At 45.4% G+C, this 14,626-nt stretch overlaps 1 protein-coding gene across 4 annotated transcripts in view; it reads right to left on the reverse strand.

Moving 5' to 3' along the window:
- The window catches only part of LRRCC1 (leucine rich repeat and coiled-coil centrosomal protein 1), a 38,346-nt gene extending 31,150 nt beyond the window's left edge, over positions 1–7,196 (reverse strand). For 3 of the 4 annotated variants that reach the window (XM_038745389.1, XM_038745387.1, XM_038745386.1), the window contains exons 1-4: positions 7,141–7,196; positions 2,041–2,246; positions 1,718–1,783; positions 838–1,005 (exon numbers count right to left, since the gene is read on the reverse strand). In XM_038745389.1, the coding sequence (XP_038601317.1) occupies positions 838–1,005; positions 1,718–1,783; positions 2,041–2,246; positions 7,141–7,196 (496 nt within the window). The remainder of the gene's footprint in view (positions 1–837; positions 1,006–1,717; positions 1,784–2,040; positions 2,247–7,140) is intronic. The other variant, XM_038745388.1, reaches the window with a different exon arrangement.
- Between the last annotated feature and the right edge of the window lie 7,430 nt (positions 7,197–14,626).

Raw genomic sequence — 14,626 nt, forward strand, 5'->3', positions numbered from 1 at the left:
TATTATTACCTTCACAGGATTGCTAAAATCTGCCCTTTCCTCTTCATCCAAACTGCCACCATGTTGATCCAAGCACTTATCCTTTCCCACCCTGACTACTCCATCTGCCTCCTCTCTCTCCCCACTCAAAATTTCACCCTGCTGCACGGATCATTTATCAACAAAAACGTTCAGTCCATGTCTCCCCACTCCTCATTCATTCATTCAATCGTATTTCTTGAGCGCTTACTGTGTGTAGAGCACTGTCCTAAGTGCTTGGAAAGTACAGTTCAGCAACAGATAGAGACAGTCCCTAATCAACAATGGGCTCACAGTTTAGATGAACCCCCAATGGCTGCCCATCCACAATCACATCAAAGAGAAACTCCTTACCATCGGCTTTAAAGTACTCAATCATCTTGCCCCATTTTATCTCATCTCACTGACCCCCTACTACAGCCCAGCCCACACAGTCTGCTCCTCTAGTACCGGCTTACTCACTGTGCCCCGATCTCATCTATTTCACTACCAACCTACTTTCCACATTCTCCCTTTAGCCTAAAACTCCCTCCCCATCCACATCCGCCAGACCATCCACACTCTCTCCACTTTCAAAGCATTATTAAGGTCACATCTCCTCCAAGAGGCTTTCCCTGATTAAGCCCTCTTTTCTCCGGGTGAGGGGAGGTAGGGAAAAGGAACAGCATCAGGTGGCTACCACTATTAAGGAACCTTCTCTCATTCCCCCTCCCAGTCTAACAGCAAGCTTAGTTCCGGGACCATTTGCCACAGAAAAAAGGTCCCACATTTTATGACATTGAGACTTCAGTACTCCTATTTAAAAAAAAAAGTTCAAACCTGGTATATCACAGAGTGGATTATTTTTTCCATTTTTCTCTAATGTAAGATTAGTCAAAGAATGTAATCCTATCACACATTGCACTAAATGATTTATGCTGTCAAGGCAGTTGCCATGCAAGTCAATGTGACTAATTTTATGATTGGTCCCACGAAGGTCAAGAAATCCTGTAACAAAAAAAGCAACAGGAAGAGATTGTAACAAGGGAGTTGGATCGTGCCAGGCAAGATATTACCCAAGTAGAGTTGAGATTTTGTTCCCCCTCTAACTCCCGGCACTTGGAGCAGTTGGCAGCCTACGAACAAGCTGGCAGTGCATGGCGGCTTAGATGGCAAGTTCTTGGCACGTGCTGCCTTGGCAAATACCCTGGATTATGGCTTTTCCTACATATATGCACAATTCAGACCTAGCACACTGAGAGCATGGAGCCTGGAAGCCCGGTTCATGAACAGGCTTTTTCAAAATGTGCCTTCCTATTGCCAAGCAGGATTGAGGCTGCATCTGCCATCACGTCTCAGGTCTTAGACACTGAGGCATGCACAAAAATGTGACCCCTTTGGCACTGTCAGGCTACTCAAAATTTACAGCAGTCAGAAGGGATCTAGCAAGCAACAATAAATTTCAAACCACAGTGACAGGCAAGGTCCATGAGTAATAATCAATCCAACACCATAATCTACCTCTGAGTAAAGACAGACTCAAAGGTTTTATTTTCCTTCAATATGTTAATACCAGATTTTATATACTAGCTCATTTTAAAAGGTATATTTAACAGAAAAAATGTGTAGATCACATAAGAGAAAAAATGTGTAATTTTCTTTTTAAACATAATGACGCAGCATTCTTGATGAAATATTGAGCAATTAATAACTTGTTTACCATGAAGATCATGTATGCGATTAAAGGATAAATTCAGTCTAGTTAGATTAAATAGTTTTTCAAGTCCTAAACAAGAGACAAAAAAAAAAAAAGAAAATAAAGGTCAACACAGAAATTACACTGGGCTGTTGTTTAATGTTTCAGTAATAAATTAATCCAGAACCCTAAAAGCAACGAAACTGGCATTTAGCTTTCCTTAGAGATAATTATAATTATTTTTAATAAATTATGACAAAACTGGGCTTTTCCCTCATATTTAAAATAGGGTGAACTCAAAAGCCATTCTGCTTAATTGAAGTAATGCACAAAAAACAGCTACTAACCTTCTACTTTTGTAATCAAGTTACAAGACAAATTTAACGTCCGTAGGTTCGTCAGGCTACTCAGTCCTTCAATCTGTTTTATCTGATTAGACGACAGATCTAGATGCTGTAAATTCCATACATGATCCAGGCTTTCAATCTTCGATATCTGATTACAGTGCAGATTGATAGTATGAAGGCTTGAACTGAAAGATACCTCTAATAAGCTACAAAAGAAAATACATTTTTAAAAGACATAAAATGAATCCTACTTAACAAGTATAATATCAGTAGAAGCAAATTCCCTAAACACATAAATTTGAGGCCACTAAATTTCACAGTGACCTGCAATTTAAATCACACAGGAAAATAAACTAGCTTATCTCATCATTTCAGCTAAAGAAATTTGGTCTTCTTACCATCCACTGGGCCTTCGTACCCAGGAGACTACTAGGCTCTATCCTCAGAGCCCTACTAAAAAAAAAAAAAACAAAGAAACCTCACATCTCCTGGAAGTCTTCCTCGATTGCAAACCCATCCCTCAACATCCTACCCCCGTCCCTGCCTCCATTCCCTCTGCCTGCTAATAGTAATAATAATAATAATAACTACTATAACTGTGGTAAGTGCTTACTATGAGCCAAGCTCTGTATTAAGTGTTGGGATAGATATACGAAAAATAGGTCTCAAATGGGGCTCACAGTCTAAGTATGAGGAAGAACAGGCACTGAAGCCTCATTTTGCAGATGAGGGAACTGAGGCCCAGAGATGTGAAATGACTTGCCTAAGGTCACATAGCAGGTGGCAGAGCTGAGATTAGAACCCAAGTCCTCTGATTCCCAGGCCCGTGCTCTTTCCACTAGACCGCACTGCTTCTGTTGCTCCTAGGACATCACCCATGCATTTGAGTCCTTAACCACTCATTTTACCACTCACCACTTTTCCCCTTTTCTTTAAACTGGGTTGCATCTCCTACCTGTAATGTATTTTAGTGTCAGTCTCCCGGATAGCTGGTAAACTCTTTTGAGGCTCAACAGAGTGCTCTGCACAGTGCAAGCCCTCAACAATTCATGGTGAGGTAGATAGGTCATGAGCTCTAATCCCATCTCCGCCACTTGTCTGCCATGTGATCTTGGTCAAGCCACTTCACTTCTCTGAGCCTCAGTTTCCTCATCTGTAAATTGGGGATTGAGACTGTGAGCCCCCTGTGGGCCAGGGACTGCATCCAACCCAACTGGCTTGTAGCCATCCAAGGGCTTAGTACAGTAAGCATTTAACAAATGCCACAATTCTGACTACTGCTTGTTCATTCATTCATTCATTCAATCGTATTTATTGAGCACTTACTGTGTGCACAGCACTGTACTAAGCACTTGAGAAGTACAAGTCAGCAACAGAAAGAGACGGTCCCTATCCAACAATGGGCTCACAGTCTAGAAGATAACTGACAACTGGGGGCAACACAGAAAGCAGATTGACCTTGGCCCGGCCCGGCCTCAAGGGGTGGCTGCTGCTGCTGCAGGTGCTAAGTACAGTGTTCTGCACACAGTAAGCACTTAGTACAGTGCTCTGCACACAGTAAGCACTTAGTACAGTGCTCTGCACACAATAAGCACTTATTAGAGTGCTCTGCACAGTCAGCGCTCAATAAATACGATTGAATGAATGAATTTGTCCTTCCTAAGCGCTTAGTCCAGCGCTCTGCACAGTCAGCGCTCAATCAATACGATTGAATGAATGCATTTGTCCTTCCTAGCCGCTTAGTCCAGCGCTCTGCACACAGTCAGCGCTCAATCAATACGATTGAATGTCCGTTGCTGGGCAGGGATTGTCTATCTCTGTTGCCGACTCGTCCTTCCCAAGTGGTTAGTCCAGGGCTCTGCACACAGTCAGCACTCAGTCAATACGATGCAATGAATGAATGAATGACTGAGTGAATGAACGAAGAGAAGCAGCATGGCTCAGTGGAAAGAGCCCGGGCTTTGGCGTCAGAGGTCGTGGGTTCAAACCCCGGCTCCGCCACTTGTCAGCTGTGTGACTTTGGGCAAGTCATTTCACTTTTCTGGGCCTCAGTTCCCTCATCTATAAAATGGGGATGAAGCCTGTGAGCCCCCCGTGAGACAACCTGATCACCCTGTAACCTCCCCAGCACTTAGAACAGTGTTTTGCACATAGTAAGCACTTAATAAATGCTATCATCATTATTATTATTATTATTCTCTGGGCCTCAGTTCCTTCATCTGTCAAATGGGGATGAAGACTGTGAGCCCCCCATGGGACAACCTCATCACCCTGTAACCTCCTCAGCGCTTAGAACAGTGCTTTGCACATAGTAAGCACTTAATAAATGCTATCATTATTATTATTATTATTCTCTGGGCCTCAGTCCCCTCATCTGTAAAATGGGGGTGAAGACTGGGAGCCCCACATGGGACAACCTAATCACCCTGTAACCTCCCCAGCACTTAGAACAGTGCTTTGCACATAGTAAGCACTTAATAAATGCTATCATCATTATTATTATTATTCTCTGGGCCTCAGTTCCCTAATCTGTAAAATGGGGATGAAGACTGTGAGCCCCCCATGGGACAACCTCATCACCTTGTAAGCTCCCCAGTGATTAGAACAGTGCTTTGCTCATAGTAAGCGCTTAATAAATGCTACCATTATTATTATTCTTTGTGCCTCAGTTCCCTCATCTGTCAAATGGGGATGAAGACTGGGAGCCCCATGTGGGACATCCTGATCACCTTGTAACCTCCCCAGTGCTTAGAACAGTGCTTTGCACATAGTAAGCACTTAATAAATGCTATCATCATCATTATTATTATTCTCTGGGCCTCAGTTCCCTCATCTGTCAAATGGGGATGAAGACTGTGAGCCCCTGGGGGACAACCTGATCACCTTGTAACCTCCCCAGTGCTTAGAACAGTGCTTTGCTCATAGTAAGCGCTTAATAAATGCTATCATTATTATTCTCTGTGCCTCAGTTCCCTCATCTGTCAAATGGGGATGAAGATTGGGAGTCCCCCGTGGGACAACCTCATCACCTTGTAACCTCCCCAGCACTTAGAACAGTACTTTGCACATAGTAAGCGCTTAACAAAGGCTCTTTCCACCGAGCCACGCTGCTTCTCTAACCGTAAAGTAGCACAGCGTAGAGGATAGACCACCGGCCTGGGCGTCGGAAGGTTGTGGGTTCTAATCCCGAATCCCCCAGTTGTCACTCAGTTGTTCCCCAGTTTTATTTTGTTAGTATGTTTTGTTTTGTTCTCTGTCTCCCCCTTCTAGACTGTGAGTCCACTGTTGGGTAGGGACTGTCTCTATATGTTGCCAACTTGTACTTCCCAAGCGCTTAGTACAGTGCTCTGCTCACAGTAAGCGCTCAATAAATATGATTGATTGATTGACTGCTTAGAACAGTGCTTTGCTCATAGTAAGCACTTAATAAATGCTATCATTATTATTATTATTATTCTCTGGGTCTCAGTTCCCTCATCTGTCAAAGGGGGATGAAGACTGGGAGCCCCCCGTGGGACAACCTGATCACCTTTAACCTCCCCAGCGCTTAGAACGGTGCTTTCCTCATAGTAAGCGCTTAATAAATGCTATCATTATTATTATTCTCTGTGCCTCAGTTCCCTCATGCTGTCAAATGGGGGTGACGACTGGGAACCCCACATGGGACAACCTGATCACCTTGTAACCTCCCCAGAGCTTAGAATGGTGCTTTGCACATAGTAAGCGCTTAACAAATACCATCAGCATTATTACTATTATTCTCTGGGCCTCAGTTCCCTCATGCTGTCAAATGGGGGTGACGACTGGGAGCCCCACATGGGACAACCTGATCACCCTGTAACCTCCCCAGTGCTTAGAACGGTGCTTTGCACATAGTAAGCACTTAATAAATGCTATCATTATTATTATTCTCTGTGCCTCAGTTATCTCATCTGTAAAATGGAGATTAAGACTGTGAGCCCCCTGAGGGACAACCTGATCACCTTGTAACCTCCCCAGCGCTTAGAACGGTGCTTTGCACATAGTAAGCACTTAACAAATACCATCAGCATTATTATTATTATTCTCTGGGCCTCGGTTCCCTCATCTGTCAAATGGGGGTGACGACTGGGAGCCCCACCTGGGCCAACCACATCACCTTGTAACCTCCCCAGTGCTTAGAACGGTGCTTTGCACATAGTAAGCACTTAACAAATACCATCAGCATTATTATTATTATTATTCTCCGGGCCTCAGTTCCCTCATGCTGTCAAATGGGGGTGACGACTGGGAGCCCCCCTTGAGACAACCTGATAACCTTGTAACCTCCCCAGCGCTTAGAACGGTGCTTTCCTCATAGTAAGCGCTTAATAAATGCTATCATTATTATTATTCTCTATGCCTCAGTTCCCTCATGCTGTCAAATGGGGGTGACGACTGGGAACCCCACATGGGACAGCCTGATCACCTTGTAACCTCCCCAGCGCTTAGAACGGTGCTTTGCACATAGTAAGTGGTTAAATACCATCAGCATTATTATTATTGTTCTCTAGGCCTCAGTTCCCTCATCTGTCAAATGGGGGTGACGACTGGGAGCCCCACGTGGGCCAACCACATCACCTTGTAACCTCCCCAGCGCTTAGAACGGTGCTTTCCTCATAGTAAGCGCTTAATAAATGCTATCATTATTATTATTCTCTGGGCCTCAGTTCCCTCATCTGTCAAATGGGGATGAAGCCTGGGAGCCCCCCGTGGGACAACCTGATCACGTTATAACCTCCCCAGTGCTCAGAACGGTGCTTTGCACATAGTAATAATAATAATGAAGGCATTTGTTAAGCGCTTACTATGTGCAAAGCACCGTTCTGAGTGCTGGGGGAGGATACAGGGTGATGAGGTTGTCCCACGCGGGGCTCACAGCCTTGATCCCCATTTGACAGAGGAGGGAACTGAGGCCCAGAGAAGCGAAGTGGCTTGCCGAAGGTCACGCGGGAGGCGGGATTTGAACCCACGACCTCGGACTCCAAAGCAGCGCTTAATAAATGCCGTCATTAATGAATGAATGAATTAACGAACGAACGAAGGACTGAAGAAGGCGGGGCCCCGGCCTGCGGCTCTCACCTCCTGAGGTGTCGGTCCATGAGGCACAGCTCGCGCGGGCCCGCGCCCGCCGCCATACTGCAGGACCGGCCGGGGGGGGTGGGGGGGGGGGGTCCGCGGCCCGCTGCCTTTTACGACGGGAAGTGCGATCCCCCCGCGCGGCCGTAAAGCGGGGAGCCAGGCGGGCCCGGCCCGGCCCGGCCCGGGGACCGCTACGGCAGACACCGGCCCCACAGCAACCATTCATTCAGTCAGTCAGTCGTATGGATTGAGCGCTGACTGTGTGCAGAGCACTGGACTAAGCGCTTGGGAAGGACAAGTTGGCAACCATTCAGTCATTCATTCACTCAATCATATTTATTGAGCGCTGACTGTGTGCAGAGCACTGGACTAAGCGCTGGGGAAGTACAAGTTGGCAACCATTCAGTCATTCAATCATATTTATTGAGCGCTGACTGTGGGCAGAGCACTGTACTAAGCGCTGGGGAAGTACAAGTTGGCAACCATTCAGTCAGTCAGTCATTCAATCATATTTATTGAGCGCTGACTGTGCACAGAGCACTGGACTAAGCGCTTGGGAAGGACAAGTCGGCAACAGATAGAAACAGTCCCTACCCAACAATTCATTCATTCATTCAATCGTATTTATTGAGCTCTGGCTGTATGCTGAGCACTGGACTAAGCGCTTGGGAAGGACAAGCCGGCAACAGATAGAAACAATCCCTATGAAACCATTCATTCATTCAATCGTATTGATTGAGTGCTGACTGTGTGCAGAGCACTGGACTAAGCGCTTGGGAAGGACAAGTTGGCAACCATTCAGTCAGTCAGTCATTCAATCATATTTATTGAGCACTGACTGTGTGCAGAGCACTGGACTAAGCGCTTGGGAAGGACAAGTCGGCAACAGATAGAAACAGTCCCTATGAAACAATTCATTCATTCAATCATATTTATTGAGCGCTGACTGTGTGCAGAGCACTGGACTAAGCGCTTGGGAAGTACAAGTTGGCAACCATTCAGTCAGTCAGTCATTTAATCATACTTATTGAGCGCTGACTGTGTGCTGAGCACTGGACTAAGCGCTTGGGAAGGACAAGTCGGCAACAGATAGAAACAGTCCCTACCCAACAATTCGTTCATTCATTCAATCGTATTTATTGAGCGCTGACTGTGTGCAGAGCACTGGACTAAGCGCTTGGGAAGGACAAGTCGGCAACAGATAGAAACAGTCCCTATGAAACCATTCATTCATTCAATCGTATTGATTGAGTGCTGACTGTGTGCAGAGCACTGGACTAAGCGCTTGGGAAGGACAAGTTGGCAACCATTCAGTCAGTCAGTCATTCAATCATATTTATTGAGCACTGACTGTGTGCAGAGCACTGGACTAAGCGCTTGGGAAGGACAAGTCGGCAACAGATAGAAACAGTCCCTATGAAACAATTCATTCATTCAATCATATTTATTGAGCGCTGACTGTGTGCAGAGCACTGGACTAAGCGCTTGGGAAGTACAAGTTGGCAACCATTCAGTCAGTCAGTCATTTAATCATACTTATTGAGCGCTGACTGTGTGCTGAGCACTGGACTAAGCGCTTGGGAAGGACAAGTCGGCAACAGATAGAAACAGTCCCTACCCAACAATTCATTCATTCGTTCAATCGTATTTATTGAGCGCTGACTGTGTGCAGAGCACTGGACTAAGCGCTTGGGAAGGACAAGTTGGCAACCATTAAGTCAGTCAGTCCGTCAGTCATTCAATCATATTTATTGAGCTCTGACTGTGTGCAGAGCACTGGACTAAGCGCTTGGATAGTACAATTCGGCAACCATTCAGTCAGTCATTCAATCATATTTATTGAGCACTGACTGTGTGCAGAGCACTGGACTAAGCGCTTGGGAAGGACAAGTCGGCGACGGATAGAAACACTCCCTACGAAACAATTCATTCATTCGTTCAGTCATATTTATTGAGTGCTGACTGTGTGCAGAGCACTGGACTAAGCGCTTGGGAAGGACAAGTCGGCAGCAGATAGAAACAGTCCCTACCCAACAATTCATTCATTCATTCAATCGTATTTATTGAGCACTGACTGTGGGCAGAGCACTGGACTAAGCGCTTGGGAAGGACAACTTGGCAACCATTCAGTCAGTCAGTCATTCAATCATATTTATTGAGCGCTGACTGCAGAGCACTGGACTAAGCGCTGGGGAAGGACAAGTCGGCGACAGATAGAAACAGTCCCTATGAAACAATTCATTCATTGAGTCAGTTATTCAATCATATTTCTTTAGCACTGACTGTGTGCAGAGCACTGGACTAAGCGCTTGGGAAGGACGAGTCGGCAACAGATAGAAACAGTCCCTATGAAGCCATTCATTCAGTCGGTCATTCAATCATATATATTGAACGCTGACTGTGTGCAGAGCACTGGACTAAGCGCTTGGGAAGGACGAGTCGGCAACAGATAGAAACAGTCCCTACCCAACCATTCATTCATTCATTCAATCGTATTTATTGAGCGCTGACTGTGGGCAGAGCACTTGACTAAGCGCTTGGGAAGGACAAGTTGGCAACCATTCAGTCAGTCAGTCAATCATATTTATTGAGCGCTGACTGTGTGCAGAGCACTGGACTAAGCGCTTGGGAAGGACAAGTCGGCAACAGATAGAAACAGTCCCTATGAAACAATTCAATCAGTCAGTCATTCAATCATATTTATTGAACGTTGACTGTGGGCAGAGCACTGAACTAAGCGCTTGGGAAGGACAAGTTGGCAACAGATAGAAACAGTCCCTATGAAACCATTCATTCAGTCAGTCATTCAATCATTTATTGAGCGCTGATTGTGTGTAGAGCACTGGACTAAGTGCTTGGGAAGGACAAATCGGCAACAGAAACAGTCCCTATGAAACAATTCATTCAGTCAGTCAGCCAGCCATTCAATCATATTTATTGAGCGCTGACTGTGTGCAGAGCACTGGACTAAGCGCTTGGGAAGGACAAGTCGGCAACAGATAGAAACAGTCCCTATGAAACAATTCAATCAGTCAGTCATTCAATCATATTTATTGAACGTTGACTGTGGGCAGAGCACTGGACTAAGCGCTTGGGAAGGACAAGTCGGCAACAGATAGAAACAGTCCCTACCCAACAATTCATTCATTCATTCATTCAATCGTATTTATTGAGCTCTGACTGTGTGCAGAGCACTGGACTAAGCGCTTGGGAAGGACAAGTCGGCAACAGATAGAAACAGTCCCTACCCAACAATTCATTCATTCATTCATTCATTCAATCAATCATATTTATTGAGCGCTGACTGTGCACAGAGCACTGGACTAAGCGCGTGGAAAGTACAATTCGGCAACAGAGACAGTCCCTACCCAACAATTCATTCACTCAATCGTATTTATTGAGCGCTGACTGTGTACAGAGCACTACTAAGCGCTTGGAAAGTACAATTCGGCCACAGAGACAGTCCCTACCCAACAATTCATTCATTCAATCGTATTTATTGAGCGCTGACTGTGGGCAGAGCACTGGACTAAGCGCTTGGGAAGGACAAGTCGGCAACAGATAGAAACAGTCCCTACCCAACAATTCATTCATTCATTCAACTGTATTTATTGAGTGCTGACTGTCTGCAGAGCACTGGATTAAGCGCTGGGGAAGTACAAGTTGGCAACCATTCAGTCAGCCAGTCCTTCAATCATATTTATTGAGCACTGTGTGCAGAGCACTGGACTAAGCGCTGGGGAAGTACAAGTTGGCAACCATTCAGTCAGTCATTCAATCATATTTATTGAGCGCTGACTGTGCACAGAGCACTGGACTAAGCGCGTGGAAAGTACAATTCGGCAACAGAGACAGTCCCTACCCAACAATTCATTCACTCAATCGTATTTATTGAGCGCTGACTGTGTACAGAGCACTACTAAGCGCTTGGAAAGTACAATTCGGCAACAGAGACAGTCCCTACCCAACACTTCATTCATTTAATCGTATTTATTGAGCGCTGACTGTGTGCAGAGCACTGGAATAAGCGCTTGGGAAGGACAAGTCGGCAACAGATAGAGACGGTCCCTACCCAACAATTCATTCATTCAATCATATTTATTGAGCGCTGACTGTGGGCAGAGCACTACTAAGCGCTTGGAAAGTACAATGCGGCAACAGAGACAGTCCCTACCCAACAATTCATTCATTCAATCGTATTTATTGAGCGCTGACTGTGGGCAGAACACTGGACTAAGCGCTTGGGAAGGACAAGTCGGCAACAGATAGAAACAGTCCCTCCCCAACAACTCATTCATTCATTCAATCGTATTGATTGGGCGCTGACTGTGTGCAGAGCACTGGACTAAGCCCTTGGGAAGGACAAGTTGGCAATCATTCAGTCAGTCAGTCAGTCATTCAATCATATTTATTGAGCGCTGACTGTGGGCAGAGCAATGGACTAAGTGCTTGGGAAGGACAAGTCGGCGACAGATAGAAACAGTCCCTATGAAACAATTCATTCATTCAGTCAGTCATTCAATCATATTTATTGAGCGCTGACTGTGGGCAGAGCACTGGACTAAGCGCTTGGGAAGGACAAGTCGGCAACAGATAGAAACAGTCCCTACCCAACAATTCATTCATTCATTCATTCAAGCGTATTTATTGAGCGCTGACTGTGTACAGAGCACTGGACTAAGCGTGTGGAAAGTACAATTCGGCAACAGAGACAGCCTCTACCCAACAATTCATTCATTCAATCGTATTTATTGAGTGCTGGCTGCGCAGAGCACTGGACTAAGTGCTTGGAAAGCACAAGTCGGCAACAGAGACAATTCCTACCCAACAATTCATTCATTCAATTGTATTTATTGAGCTCTGTGTGCAGAGCACTGGACTAAGCGCTTGGGAAGTACAAGTCGGCCAGAGATAGAAACAGTCCCTACCCAACAATTCATTCATTCATTCATTCATTCAATCGTAATTTTTGAGCGCTGTGTACAGAGCACTGTACTAAGCACGTAGAAAGTACAATTTGGCAACAGAGACGGCCCCTACCCAACAATTCATTCATTCAATCGTATTTATTGAGCACTGGCTGTGTACAGAGCACTGGACTAAGCGCTTGGGAAGTACAAGTCGGCAACAGAAACAGTCCTTACCCAACAATTCATTCATTCAATCATATTTATTGAGCGCTGGCTGTGTACACAGTACTACTAAGCGCTTGGAAAGTACAATTCGGCAACAGAGACAGTCCCTACCCAACAATTCATTCATTGAATTGTATTTATTGAGCGCTGACTGTGTACAGAGCACTGGACTAAGCGCTTGGAAAGTACAATTCGGCAACAGAGACAGTCCCTACCCAAGAATTCATTCATTCAATCGTATTTATTGAGCGCTGGCTGTGTACAGAGCACTACTAAGCGCTTGGAAAGTACAATTTGGCAACAGAGACAGTCCCTACCCAACAATTCATTCATTCAATCATATTTATTGAGCACTGACTGTGTGCAGAGCATTGGACTAAGCACTTGGGAAATACAAGTTGGCAACAGATAGAAACAGTCCCTACCCAACAATTCATTCATTCACTCATTCAATCGTATTTATTGAGTGCTGACTGTGTGCAGAGCATTGGACTAAGTGCTTGGGAAGTACAAGTCCACAGCAGATAGAAACATCCCTACCTAACAATTCATTCATTCATTCAATCATATTTATTGAGCGCTGACTGTGTACAGAGCACTGTACTAAGTGCTTGGAAAGTACAAGTCGGCAACAGAGACAGTCCCTACCCAACAATTCATTCATTCAATCGTATTTATTGAGCGCTGGCTGTGTGCAGAGCACTGGACTAAGCGCTGGGGAAGGACAAGTAGGCAACGTATAGAGACGGTCCCTACCCAACAGCGGGCTCACAGTCTAGAAGGGGGAGACAGACAATAAGACAAAACATGTAGACAGGCGTCAAAATTGTCAGAACAAATAGAATTATAGCTAGATGCACATCATTAACAAAATAAGTAGAATAGTAAATATGTACAAGTAAAATAGAGTAATAAATCTGTACAAATATATACAAGTGCTGTGGGGAGGGGAAGGAGGTAGGGCACAACAATAACTGTAAGTCATGGGGTTTGTTAATAATAATAATAATAATAATAGTATTTGTCAAGCACTTACTATGTGTGAAGCACTGTTCTTAAGGGCTGGAGGGGACACAAGGTGATCAGGTTGTCCCACGTGGGGCTCACAGTCTGTAGCGTGGCTGACCGGTAAGAGCCAGCCTTGGGAGTCAGAGGTCGGGGGTTCAAATCCCGGACTCCGCCACTTGTCAGCTGTGTGACCTTGGTCAAGTCACTTAATTTCTCTGGGCCTCAGTGACCTCATCTGTAAAATGGGGATTAAGACTGTGAGCCTCCCATGGGACAACATGATCACCTCGTATCCTCCCCAGGGCTCAGAACAGTGCTTGGCACATACTAAGCACTTAATAAATGCCATTATTATTATATTATTATTATCCCCATTTTACAGAGGAGGGAACTGAGGCTCAGGGAAGTGAAGTGACTTGCCCACAGTCAGCTGACAAGTGGCGGAGGTGGGATGAGAACCTACGACCTCTGGCTCCCAAGCCCGGGCTCTTGCCACTGAGCCACGGTGCTTCAATGCTTACTATGTGCCAAGCACTGTTCCAAGAGCTGAGGGAGAAGCAGTGTGGCTTAGTGGAAACAGCCCAGGCTCGGGAGTCAGAGGCCATGAGTTCTAATCCCGGATCCTCCACTTGTCAGCTGTGTGACCTTGGGCAAGACATTTCACTTCTTTGTGTTTCAGTTACCTCATCTGTAAAATAGGGGTGGAGACTGTGAGCCACATGTGGGACAACCTTGTATCTACCCCAGTGCTTACAACAGTGCTTGGCACAGAGTAAGCACTTAACAAATATGAATATTATTTATTATTATTATTATACAAGGTCACACTGTAAATCCCTATTTTACAGTTAAGTGGCTTGTCTAAGGTCACACAGCTGACAAGTGGCAGAGCCGGAATTAGAACCCATGACCTCTGACTCCCAAGCCCGGGCTCTTTCCACTAAGCCACACTGCTTCTCTATGGCGTTTGTTAAGCCCTTACTATATACCAGGCACTATACCAAGCTCTGGGGTGGTTACCAGCAAATCAAGTTGGACGCAGTTCCCTGTCCCACATGGAGCTCACAGTCTCAATCCCCATTTAAAGATGAGCAAACTGAGGCCCAGAGAAGTGAAGTGACTTGCCTAAGGTCACACAGCAGGCAAATGGCAGAACAGGGATTAGAGTCCCAGGCCCATGCTCTATTCACTATACCATGCTGACTGCCCCAAGAAGATTGGACCACCCAATATAAATATCGTTTATATTGATCACTTACCGTGGACTGAGTACGGTACTTAATGCTTGGGAAAGGACAATACAACAGAGAGGGCAGACCCAAAGAGGGGAACGATCCAAGGAC

Source organism: Tachyglossus aculeatus, chromosome 4 (assembly GCF_015852505.1).
Source record: "Tachyglossus aculeatus isolate mTacAcu1 chromosome 4, mTacAcu1.pri, whole genome shotgun sequence".
NCBI classification, from domain to species: Eukaryota; Metazoa; Chordata; class Mammalia; order Monotremata; family Tachyglossidae; genus Tachyglossus; species Tachyglossus aculeatus.